The sequence below is a fragment of the Nilaparvata lugens genome, chromosome 9 (assembly GCF_014356525.2).
Source record: "Nilaparvata lugens isolate BPH chromosome 9, ASM1435652v1, whole genome shotgun sequence".
In the NCBI taxonomy this organism is placed as follows: domain Eukaryota; kingdom Metazoa; phylum Arthropoda; class Insecta; order Hemiptera; family Delphacidae; genus Nilaparvata; species Nilaparvata lugens.
In genome coordinates this window covers 22,627,546-22,641,279 of record NC_052512.1, presented here as the reverse complement: position 1 = coordinate 22,641,279, position 13,734 = coordinate 22,627,546, and the positions used below count along the sequence as shown (strand labels likewise).

The 13,734-nt window shown below is 35.3% G+C and overlaps 1 protein-coding gene across 1 annotated transcript in view; it reads left to right on the top strand.

The window, feature by feature from the left end:
* LOC120353080 overlaps window positions 1–12,934 on the top strand; it is a 48,149-nt gene extending 35,215 nt beyond the window's left edge. Inside the window, exons 4-6 of the mRNA XM_039435638.1 lie at window positions 3,980–4,135; window positions 5,870–6,028; window positions 12,671–12,934. Of these exons, the coding sequence (XP_039291572.1) occupies window positions 3,980–4,135; window positions 5,870–6,028; window positions 12,671–12,892 (537 nt within the window). The 3' untranslated portion in view covers window positions 12,893–12,934. The remainder of the gene's footprint in view (window positions 1–3,979; window positions 4,136–5,869; window positions 6,029–12,670) is intronic.
* Window positions 12,935–13,734: the final 800 nt, after the last annotated feature.

The window sequence follows — 13,734 nt, the reverse complement described above, 5'->3', positions numbered from 1 at the left end:
GGACAAGTTGACGGTAGCGATATAATTTGGCTAGGGGATAAGCAGTCGCCTGTTCTCAAAATGTCGAGGTGACAAGTAGACGGGATTACACCCTGTCACGTACCCCTTGAATCGAGAGACCAAGGACCAGTATAATATGATGAACTCCCTCAATCCAGATTCAACCAGTATATAGGTGTTCACTAAAAAAATAAGGTAACATAGAAGATAAATATACCAGATAATCAACGAAGGTGCAGAGAAAATTTATAGAAAGGAAAAGGGCTTTGGAAATTCAGTGATTGGTAATCTTATTACATTGAAGCTGCAAAAAACAAAAAATTACGAAAAATTCTCAGCCAATACGGCTGATTGTCTCGGAGAACCAACCTCGAAATCAGTTAGAGAACATACTGGAGACTATGGGAAAACCTCCAAATCACGAAAATTTTACTTTTTAAAATCGTGTGACCTGGCTGGCACAGGTCTGTTGTCAGAGTTTCAGGTCGCAACTGTCTAATTTCAGGGCCTCTGACATGACTTAACGACTGCTTTTTAGGCAGCTGGGACCAACGAATCAATGAGTCCATCTGAAACACGATTATTGTGATTGGTTATCGACCCATCTTCAGTAATTATTGAGGTTTTTGCTTTTTTGAGGAGTTTGACAGGGAATTTGAGACTAACATTTTTTGGTTTTGTGACATACTACAATCCCAATTAGGGATAGTAATGCGCCCCAAAATAATAAAAATGTTATAAAAGTATCTTTCTATCGAGTCTCATGAAAACTATTCGACATCAATTATTCAGTCAGGCTTAAATGGAAGTATAAAAAACTTTAGGAATTATGTGAATTCCAGAAGAGAGAGACGTAGTTTGTGGAGTCGACGATGTTGCTGAATGGGGAGTCCTACTGCGGTTCTGCGGTTGTAGATAGGTTTGCAAAATATTTTGAGTCAGTTTATGAGGTTGATACACACGCCGCCTCTGATATGCATGAGAATGAGCTGGAGATGTCTGGGAGCTTGATATTAGGTGTTGGTATTGATTCTATCTCCATTGACGAGATCTTAAATCTAGCTGTTCTGAGGGCCCTGACTTGATGCCTACTTTTATTGTGAAGGGTTGTGCAGAGGTACTCCTTAGTCCATTGCAATCCATTTTCAATTTATCGATTTGGACTGGCCAATTTCCTTCTAGATGGAAGATTGCTAGAATTACTCCTATCTTCAAGTCAGGTAAAAGAACCGGTATAAGTAATTATAGGCCAATATCAATTTTAAATTGCTTTTCCAAAGTTTTTGAAAGAATTTTGCATGCAGTTATATACAGGCAGGTGAAGGGAGTCATCGCGGACTAGCAACATGAATTTCTGCTAGGCCGTTCTATGGTGACTAATCTAATGGAGTTCAGCAATGAGGTATCCAGAATTCTTGACGGTGGGGGGCGGGTTGATGTTGTTTATACAGATCTCTCGAAGGCATTTGATTCAATCAATCACAGAATATTAGTTAAAAAACTAAAGTTAATTGGTTTCTGTACAAGCCTGGCAAATCTTGTTGAAAGCTATTTGCATTCAAGAGTACAGTATGTTATAGTACATAATTTCAAGTCTAGAACTTTCAACTGTACATCTGGGGTACCTCAGGGTTCTAACCTTGGACCACTTCTCTTCCTTCTATTCATTAACGATCTCCCTGCTGTCTTTGATGGCTCATCCTGTCTGATATATGTGGATGATGTGAATTTGTACAAAGCGATTTTGAGCCCTGATGACTGCCTTATCCTTCAAATGGATGTTGATGAACTACGTGTATGGTGTATGAATAATGGCCTTAGAATAAATATAGCTAAATTCAAAACTTTATCATTTTCCCGGCAGGTAGCTCCACATAGATGTATCTACAGTATTGATGGTATACCGTTGGAGGAGGTAGAATCTTTTAAGAATCTGGGTGTGATTTACAGCTCTGATTTCACATTTAATAAACATATAGACCTTTTTGTTTAGTAGAGCCAATCAGCAGATGGGGTTTATCCTGAGAACATGTTCACCTTTCAATGATGTCTCACCCATCATATTTCTGTATAAATCTTTTGTCAGAAGTATTCTTGAGTATGCGTCTGAAATTTGGAAACCTTATTGTAATGATCAAATACTACTTTTGGAGCGTTTTTTTTTTTTAAGATATTTTTTAAATACATTTACTTCAGGAAATTCAATTTCAATTGTCCGTTTGACTTTCCCTCTGATACTCTGAGAAATATGTTCCAAATGAAATCATTAAAAACAAGACGAGATGCTAAGTCTTTAATTTTCCTTCATAGCTTATTAAATAATAGAAGAGATTCCCCATATTTGCTTTCAAATGTCAATATTTATAAATATCAACCATATCACATCGCTCCACTTTCTCTTTTTGTTGTGCCCCGTTCCAGAACTGTGAGTCACTATAATTCTCCGGTCAATAGAACTCAAAGACTTTTAAATTGTTTCTCTGGCCAACTGGACATCTTCTGGCTCTCTGGCTTTATAGAATATTAAACAGTCTTTTGTGAGATATCCATGCTCAGTCGTGTTATCGATTATTTATTGCTATATATAGGTGTGTATCTATTGCACTGTGTACTCGTACTTCTTACTCATTTTGTTGCTTCACTGACATTCATTTGCTAGTTTTATTCATTCTTTGTAACATTTTTATTCCAATTTTAGAATCGTTTCATTTCTATATTCTGTTTTATGATAATTTTTTTGAATATATCTATTTTTCCCTCCTCTTGTATATCTATAGTTTCTTTAACAATATTGCAAATGTAAGTTACATTGCTCATTGTATAATAATCTTGTATTGTTGTATTTGTGAAGGAGACACATTAGGGGTAACCTGTTGTCTCCATAAATAAATAAATTTGTTTATTGATGGAAATAAAATTTATTATTATTATCAATATCAGAAATGAAGGGTTGATAGAAAAGCAAAGTAGAAATTGAAGATTATTTGGCTCAGTTTAATGAGAACAGTAACATGAAATAATAGTATGTTATCTAAAGAATCTGTGGTATTCTCGTGAGAAAACCAATTTACTGCTGTTTGATATCAACCATTGAATTTTATCCTTCCAATAAATCATTTCTGAATAGGATATTCTGATATTACTACGATCAAAATGATAAATATATAAAGGATATCCTTCTAATTATTACTGTGGTCACGTATTTCAGAAATACTTGTAGCATTATCTACGTATGATCTTTATTATTAGCCTATTTATTCCAGGTGACTTAACGTAGATAATGTTATATCATTTCACATGTTACATTGGTGATAGGACTGACCAGGAACAATGCTTGCTCTAATCAGAAACTCAGTTATTTTGTGCTTTGTAGTCAATGGGGGTTCTGCTCTCTGGGAGGAGATAGCGGTAAGTAGATATGAAACCTGTGTTGCTCTCATTGAAAAGAATTCAGTGAACAAAAATGTATAATAGGAAATCTCAAAACAAAAACCTTTAGGGCCGTTTTCCGAGCTCGTGATTCAGTTGGAGTCAGAAAATTGACTTTCCGAAACAGTGCGTAGTCGTAGTCCACGTTTAAATTCAATTTCGAAAAACTTGAAAATTGAACACAGAATGAAATGAAAAGAAAATAGTGTAAACAAGTTCAAGCTATTTTGAATTATTTAGGAATGTTCCATTCCGTCAAGGAAAAACGTTTCCAATTATTATAGAAATGAGAAAATAAAGATTATCATAAAAACTACGACTACGCCCCATTTCAGAAAGCCAGTTTTCTGACTGCAGCTGTTTTAAGTCCAGATTTTAGCTAAATCCAGAACTCGGAAACCGGCCCTGAGAAAGTGGTAATGGAATGATCCCTGGTCTAGTTGATATTGTGCTTGCACAGCATTCGGGGTCGAATGTGTAAAAAGTTTTTAGCCAGGTATGCACTACGTCTTGATTCTTCAAAATTAATTTTTTCGTATCTGATCCACAGGGACCATATGACCTCAACTTCCACCATGTATCTCATTGTGATAAGAGAGGTAAAATAGATGCTCTCATCCCAATGAAAGTGAGTAAATTGAATCGAACACATTTTGTATACAGTGGGCGTATAGATTTAGGAGCGGACGCAGATGATAACTTGAAGGTAACTGAAAAACACATTTCATTTTCAAACAAAGTGAAAAATAATCTTTCCAATGCTTAAACAAGTCTATATTGATAAAACAGACAATGTTAATGATAAAGAGATAATGTTGATGAAAAACTGACATACGAGGGTATTTTTTTTCAACCTCCGATGACATATCATAAGACATAAGATACAGATAAGTGGTAGGAGGGTAGGGTGGTATAATAAGTGGTAGGGTGGCGATTTTAACAGATCTGGACAGCCTGTCGTTCCAATAAAGAGCTCTGAGAGATCAGTGCAGCCAGATCGTCAAATTGAAGTCGGATTATAGACCCATAAACATGGCCGCCTTACTTGAGCCTTCCGCCAAGTGCTACGTACGTAGCGTTTTTGCAAGCACAAGGCAATAGTTCAGCATAAATATAACAAATGATTCAAGTTCAACCAGGAAAAATTATGAGTGATGTTGTTAGTTGTGCGTGAATGGTGTCGGAAAATCAAATACGTTGATTGAAATGACTTCCGGAATCGTTGTGTTCCATGACAACTTGGCCTCACACTACACACTGCAACCAAACGGCTTCTTCAGCGAATCAAAAAAATGTTTTTTTTTCGGACACCCAAACCTGACTTGGCCACTAGCAACTTGTACATTTCCCCCAAATTCACGACGTGACTTTGAATGCAGAGCTTCCAAACTGATGAGGAGCTCCAAAACTACGTCATAGCCAACTTGAGCTCATTTGGCGGCAGCATTTTATGAAGAGGGTTTAGTCGGTTGGTCCGATGATGTGAAAAATGCCTTAAACCACTCCGTCAATAATCACAAGTGGAAGTAACTTTTAGTGAAAAAATACTCTTCTACATTATGATTCTATTTAAGTTTATGGCCAATCGGAGGTTGAATTACCGCTGTTTCCAAAATAAAATTTGCATGACATAGGCAGGCCACGAAAAAGGTGGCAATGATTATTACTTATTATAAAATTTCAACAGTAGATTGTATTGGTGCTTATGATGTTGTTATTGGATCATATTGTATCAATGTTACTAATTCATACATTTATCATTATTTTATTTATTCTAATTACAAGCTGAATCTGAGTCGGAACAGGCAATAGCCTAATCCCTGTTTGAAAGAAGAATTTGCATGCCACAGGCTACACACAATGTACAATAAATTTACAAATAATTTTTCTGTCCGATGGAATTGAGACTGTTGGCTGAAATTGCAGACAACTGGGAAAGGAACAGACAATTTGATGTTATTGGGGAATTCTATGGAAAGCTCTCAGTCTAGAAGGTAAACTCTTTGTATCGAAGATGTCCATATTCCATAATCTTTGCTCAGAAAACTCAGTTGGGAGCTTTTCTCGCCAAATATACCTGGTGAATAGGCTATAATAAGGGTTGGAACCTCGGTTGGTGAAGGGTACTTGATTCAGCTACTTGGCTAAAAGTCCAATTCATGAGCGACGATTCTAGGCGCTGAATTAATGGCTGTAGCCTGTATTATTGCATATTGATCTATGAAATATTGATCTTCGTCGCTGCATATTATTGTACTCTTAAATATCAACTATAGTCTACAATAATATACAGTAATAGATAAAGGATACAACATCGTCGCATAGGAATTGACATTAAATTAATGCGTGTACAATTCTCGACCTCTCAAACTATGGAACATATTTATAGAAAACTCTGTTTTATTTACATTACAATTGAATGCTGATCTTGTTTTGATAGGTGAGAGTGGTAGCAGCAAACAAAGGAACAAATGGGCGTTACAACAATGTTATCGATATTGAAATGAAGGTCTGCGAAATAGTTCAGAAATTTGGCATGATAATTAAGGAAAGTGTATTTGAGCATTGCAACATTTCAGGAAAGTGTCCATTAAAGAGAGTGAGTAGAGCCTTTGCTTCTCAAAATATTTTTTTTTAAATTAGAGACAAAATACATGCATTTTTTACGGTGGAAAAGAAAATAATGGAGAAAAAATGAAAGTGTCTAGTTTCCATGATATTACTAGCACAGAATCAACTTTATTCAATATTGTATCCATTCAATGAAAGAAAGAACCCTTTCTTGATGATCCTATGGAAAATACCTATAAAGTAGCCTTGTAGGAATAAGTATCTGAATAATAAAACTTAGAATATGATCGAGAATATTACAATTTTGAATATTACTATATAAGTCTATCATATAATTAATTGTTCATTTCTCATTATAAAGTGTACGTTATACTGTTCACATATCAAGGCAGTAACCCTCAACTGAAGGAACTGGCTTGGTTGAACAAACAGGTGAAGTTTAGATATCCTATGGATGAGAACAATTTTTCAATTTCTGATTGAGGAATTGTTCGGTTTAAAATTGAAAACGAATTAAATCAAAATGGAAAAGCTATGCTATGTCAACTAGATTGTTAAGTTAAATACAGTGTTTAATTGTAATCTCCCACAATGAGTCACAGTTGATGAACATCAATTCAATTCAATTCAATTCAATAATTCTTTATTGAGGTATTTAGCACACAATGATTAATGATTAGAACAAATTTTTTGATCTAGGCTAAACTACATGAATAGCTATAGTTGAATGACTAAATGTATAGACATACAGAAGAATCCAATAATCAACAAAGTCTTGAAGGTCTTATTTTGCAAAACGTAAATTAAATAAGTTACATGATAAAAAAAAAATACAAACCTCCATTAGAAAAAATAAATAAAAATAAACATGTAATGAATAGCCTACACAATACCCAATCAAAGTGCTCTGACCCAGCAATAAAGGTATAGTCCCACATGAGTCATAGACTTGTGTGTGGGACGAGTACCGTCATATACTAAGTAATTTGAAATTGAAAGTGTCAAATGAAAGGAAAAAATAAAAAGTTTTGAGCAAAGAACAGCGGCAATGAGAGGAGATAAACAAGAATCAAGGTAAAAGGCGAGTCATTTATATTATAGTTTTGCAGATGGCAAAAATGTTTCCTGATTCCGAAGCTAGGGGACTTCTTAAACGGTATGTCTGAGTTACTCTTTTATAAATTAAGAGTACAAAGGCTCCAGCAGATGTTCAGAGTTACAGGCACCAGTCTCGTATAACCAATTACAAATAATTTTTTTTGCAAGCAAGAATACCAACAGTGGGATCAACTATTTCTCTGTTTGGGACTTTTCTTAATAGGATGTTGGAAACATAAAACGGGTTTGTGCGGTTTATTGATTTAATAATTCTAGGGACCTGTAGGCCCACATTTGCAGAGCTTCTAGTATTGTAATTATGCGTTACTTCTGTGACAATACAATCCCTATTTCTGAATGTAAAAACAAGTACATTTTTTATATATATTTGTCTGAGAGTCAGTAATCTGCAGTAATTGAAAAGTGCTTCTGTGGGGTACTGCTTCTCTAATTTCAAGCCTGCTTTAATTATCAGCTTCTGTATAATATACAGAGGCTCTAACGTAGTTTTAGCCGCTTCACCCCATGCAATTATACCATAACTAAGAATCGATTGGACATAGGCAAAATAGACTGACTTAATTTCTTTTTCATTCAGTATGAAGCTAAGCTGGTAAAATATATAGATCATTTTTCGGAGCTTACGTTGCAAATTGATTATATGATTTTCATATCTAAGATTACTGTCTATCATAACACCTAGATAGTTGTAGCTTTTTACTCTCTCAATTGTCTGGCAATTGCAGTCAATGCTATAGTTATCGTCGCAAGAAAGGAGTTTCAGCATCAAGTCATTAGGGGGCTCACTTGATGTTCTAAGTGCGATAGGCAGACATTTTGTCTTTCCCACATTCATGGTAAGAATGTTTTGATTACACCATGCCTTCAGCTTCTTCATTCCTATTTCGGCTTTTAGGTAAGTTTCATTCCAGCTTGCACCCCTGAATATAACTGCAGCATCATCTGCGAATAGAAACAGCTCTCCTTCAATATTAAGCTTATCAATATTATTTATATAGATAAGGAACAAAACCGGCCCCAGGGTACTGCCCTGCACCACACCGTATTCCACATCACTAACTCCACTTAGTTTTGACCCAATGGAGACAACTTGTTTTCTGTCACCAAGGTAACTCTTGAACCAGGCCAAAGCCAAGTCCCTCACCCCCATAATCTTCAGTTTTGAGAAGAGTATACTCCTGTCAATCGAATCGAACGCTTTGGCCAGGTCAATAAATACTGTTAGAGCTTTCTCATCTCGATTGATTGCCTCCATAAAAGTGTTATTTATGGAAAAAAGTGCATCTGAGGTATTCTTACTCCTTCTAAAGCCAAACTGAGCATTAGAGAGCAAGTTGTTCTCCTCCAAATAGCTCTGCAGTTGCACCTTGACACATTTTTCCAATAGCTTTGACACTACACTTAAGCAGGGATATGGGCCTATAGTTGTTCATATTATCTTTACTACTGGTCTTGTGAATCGGTATAACCTTGGCGACTTTCAGATCATCAGGAAATACACCAGTTTTCAGGCTCAGATTTATAAGGTGATTTAATGGGACCAATAGAATATCAATATTGTCTTTAATTGAACTTGTACTAATCCCATCAAAACCTGGGGCCGAGCCACTTCGCATATCTCCTACAATCTTTAAGAGCTGACCTTCCGTGACTGGCTGTATTTGAAACTGTAAATTGGGATTGTTACACAAAGTGCCTTCATGAAGTTGTTCCTGTGAGGGGGGTTGCAACTCTGCAGCTAACTTACTTCCTACTTTTGAAAAATATTCATTAAAAGCATCTGCCACCTCTACTATGCTCTCTTCTCTGTCATCCTCAATATTTTCAAGAAAAGGTTGTATGGGGAGTTGCTGTTTTTTTACTTTAGTTCCATTGTACTCATTTATTATTTTCCAAAACTTTTTCGGATTATTTGCATTATCAGTTAATTCTTTTTTGTAATAATTAATTTTAACATATTTCAAAGTTTGACTGAGTCTATTCCTGAATGAACGAAAATTATGAAGTAATTGCTGGTCGCCAGGGTTATTTCTAACTAGTTTACTCATCCTATCCCGTTTTCTAATTTCCCTTATCAGCTCGGTAGTAATCCATGGCTTGAGTTTTTTGTGGCATGCGCGTGCTTTAAAAGGCTTTTCAGCTTTCTCCTTTAACTGACAGATTATTCTCAGAAAGTGAGCACAGCAGGTGTTAGCCTCCTGTTGCATTGTTACCTGATCCCACGATTGTGCCTCAAGCAAGGATCGAAATTGTACCTTATTGAAATAGGTTTGGTGTGTGTGCATAGGTCTAGGTTCGACTTGTGGTTGGACTATTTTGCATAAGACAGCCCAGTGGTCAGTTACATCAGATTTCAAGATTCCCGCGTTGACTGCGTTGCAGTCTGGATGCTTGACAAAAATGTGGTCGATACATGTCTGAGAATAGTCGGTAACTCGGGTAGGTAAATAAATGCCTTCAGTGAATCCGTTCGAGTACATAATGTCCAAGTATCTGTCTTTATCATTATGCCCTCTGTTAACGGGTAAAGTGTCTATATTAATGTCACCTAAAAATAAATAAGATGTGTTTCTTTTTTCAAGATTACAGTAAAATGTCTCTAAATCATTAAGGAACAAATCAGAGTTCATAGCTGGACTACGATAAATCGAAATGATAGAATAATTTCTATCATTCAACTTAAAATCTGTTTTCAAGCCAGATGCCTCGCCTAATTTTATTTGATCTGTTTTACTGTTTAATTTGGAATCAATATAAACCACCGTACCGTCACTCCTATTCCATCCCGCAACCGTACTGAATACTTCGTATCCCTCTAATTGTGTTAAGATTTTGTCATTATCAATCCACGCCTCACTCAATGCAATGAGATCAAACTTTACCTTCAAACTCTCCAGAACAATCAAAGCCTCGTCTATGTTCTTATGATAGCTTCGTATATTAAAGTGAATTATTTTTAGACTATTCGCCCCTTCTCCCTCATAAAACTGTCTCACATCATCGTGCTCATTAAAGTATTCGCACTTTACATGGCCAAACTCATCTAAACCTACATTGCCTCTGCTCTCTCCCATATAATGTTAGGCTATATGAAATAGAAATAATGTGTTTATATAAGGCTTAGGTAAAACCTGGATATGGAACGGATAGATTGTAGATAAGAAAAAATAAAGAGAAAAAAAAATTATATCATATCATAAAAAAGAGAGAAAAAAAATAGCTGACTGCTCGACCGTGCACAAAGAATATAATAAACAATGTTTAATGACTCTTTTCGATGAGGAAGTGATAAATCTTTATAGCTTCCCATTTAAAATGAAGTGCAGTTATCATTAATTATTCATTTAAATGCACGATAGAACATGATATAATAAAATGTTCAAAACTCAAATTTCAACTCATTCTTGTGTGTGCTACAACTAAATAATAAAAATCCATCGCATAATAATCCACAGGCATACAAAGACATTCACACCCATTCATACTCATAAATGAAAGAGACAGGTAATAGAGGAGAAAGAAGTGTTGCAGAAGTCTACTTGAATTAGGAGTTAAAATCTTTATCCGAGAATGATAAGATAATCCAGCTGTGAGGAAGACTGAATATTGTGTATCGAAAACTGATTTTTAAACTTCATACTGTGTACGGGTTACGTAAATTGACACAATATCTTGTTATCATAATGATAATCATTATCCTCCGATTCTTAGCTTATTTCTTTTATACCGTTCGAATCCTACACCCCTGCCTAAGTCAGTTATATTTTGTAACTCTGATTGAATAAACAATACCTATCTCATTCATTATCACTCATTATCATTAGCATGATACATATTATTACAGTTCACGCAGTTAATTTTTGATTTGGCGGTACGGTTCACCGGGTTATTACAAATACCACATGAACTCATTTTGATTTAGATAAACAAAAAGCACTTTTCTATTCGTACGGGTCACCCGATATTTAAACAAACGAGTCTCACAGAAATTCGAATTATTGCACGGCTGTACAAAATGTTTTTAACAATTCATCACAGTTCACTTTCAAGTCAAAACCGAATCGACAAATAGATAAGACGAGAGCTCCGAAGAATCAACTGTTCTCAACGAGCTCCGAGCTGATACTGAAACTGTGCTGATAACAATATGAAAGTATTCAATTTTCTTAATCCTCAGCTTCCATTGTATTACTCTATAAAAAATAATCTATCGTATAATAGAAGAAAGAATCGTCTTAAACATGCGTGCATGATAGAAAATACACGAATAACGCGCCATCCAGTCAGAATATTACTGAACTGATCAACTTGAAATTTTGCATAACGATTGTGAATTTATAGAGGATTGACATAGACGTATTCCTATTTCTATTTATCAATTGATTCTAATTCAATAATCAAAACAAATTTATCCTATTTGTGATTAAAAGTGTACATACTTTCATAAAAGCCCAACTGAACAGGGATTTCTCCAAGTAGTAACTCCATAGCATAGTTGGTCGCCTGCCCAATTGCCTGACTGTACTGGGGTGGGCGGGTTAATTAGGTTGGGGGTTTTGGGCATGAGTTAGGTAAGATGAATAAGCTAGGATAGGTTAGGTATGGTAGGTTAAGTAGGGTAGGTTAGGTAGGTTAGGTTAAGTAGAATAGGTTGGGTAGGGTAGGTTAGGTAGGGTTGGTCAGGAAGGGTAGCTTAGATAGGGTGGGTTAAGTAGAATAGGTAAGTTAGGGTTTTTTCGACACATTTAAATCAGCCTCGCACAGAAAATTTGATAGAAGCTTTTTTGTTCAGCTCCCTGAGATAAGTCTATATTCATTGTTGAATTTGACCAAATTTAAATGGTGACCCAGGTAAGGAAGTTTTCATTGAAAATGGTTTATTTTTCTCAAATGTGAAAAATCCTTAGCCAAAACTATGAGTTCACTGTGGAAACCGAACACCAAATCTGTTGCATACTACACTGAAGGCTATGAAAAAACCTCCAGACCTTGAAAATTATGCCCCCTGGCACTTCTGGGCACCTCCAAATATTTGGGAGACATTGAAATTTTCTTCCCACAAAAAATATATTAGGAGCTTTTGTGTTCAGCTCACCAACATTGAAAATAATTTTTATCCAAAGCTTTGAAAGTTTTTTAAAATCCCGTCCATCTACATGCTCATAGCTAATAGGTTACTTTTCAAACAGCTTATGAATAATCAACTTTTGATTCGAGCAATTTTGTTTCATCAGTACTGCTGCAACAATATATGATTTCCTGAAAGAGTTATTACAATACATTTTTTCTAGAAAATTTATGTTACAGTACTGAACATAAACCATATATTTTATCATCTCCAAAAATAATCACGTACAATTTTTTAGATAGGTAATAAAATTTTATTATTCATCACATATTGTATTATCATCATATATTTTTTGCACTTGTGCCAGTTCTCTGTATTTTTTGTGGGAATCGAGACACTGAATCACTAATATTTAAGTAAATACATCAATTATGATGTTATGAAACTTCATTGATCATTTTATCTTAACGTTTCATCACTTAGGTGACTTGTGAGATGAAGAATTGGCTCGTGAATTACAATATTGAAAACATACCTGCTCTTCCTTACGGCGAGTACAGAGCGGATGCATCATTTATGAAAATCCATCAATACAATAGGAGAGAGCTGATATCCTGTACCAGAGCCTACGGTTCTGTAACTCCAAAAATACCCACAATCCAGAAGAAGATTTCTTCCTCTAAATTCAACAACACAATGCAGTGAACAATGTCACTGAATGGATCTGCAGTGGATGTAAACTGATATTATCACAATAAAATTCTTTGTCTTGCATAATAATCATATCTCATTTTTCAAATTAAGACCTGGGAAGCTTATCACTCTGGGTGCCGGTTGCACAAATGCCGGTTAAATTCTGACCGTAATTAATTCCACCAATCAGAGAAGGCATTTTTTATAAGATGGCTTATCTGATTGGTTCTCTTAGAATTAATCACGATTAAAATTTAGCCTTCTTTTGTGCAACCAACACTTCGAGTCTTATTTTTAGTAGTAGGCTCAAATAAATTTGCAAAAAGTTAAGGCTGTCCAGCTCACAAGTATGCTGGGTTCAGACCACAGCTCTAGCTAAGTAGTAGATGCATGAATATTCCAAATATAATGAATCACCATAGGGTTCAATAACTGGTGATCAATAACTCTTACCGCTGCTTTCGTGAAGATATTGAAGAATACCAATAAGGAAGTCAAAAAGACAGTTGGTAACTGATTATCAGTAGCCATATATTCAATCGAGAATAATGAAGATCAACTATGGTTTTTCTAGTTGATTATTAAACGCTTGTCATGAATATAGGTATGCACCAATTTACCCTTTTGAAATTCCTTGAAACTTACAACGCCAGTTCTTGAAGTTCTCTGGATCCTTATATGATATACTGTAGACTCATTAATGTAACTATCAGTAAGATTTTTCTGGCTGAATAGTATTACTATCATCAAAGGATGATAAGTAGTAAATGCTCTGAATAAGATCAATATTAATTAATTCCTTAATTATATAAATGCTGCAGAATGAAAATGCTTGGTACCCAGACAGCTCAAAC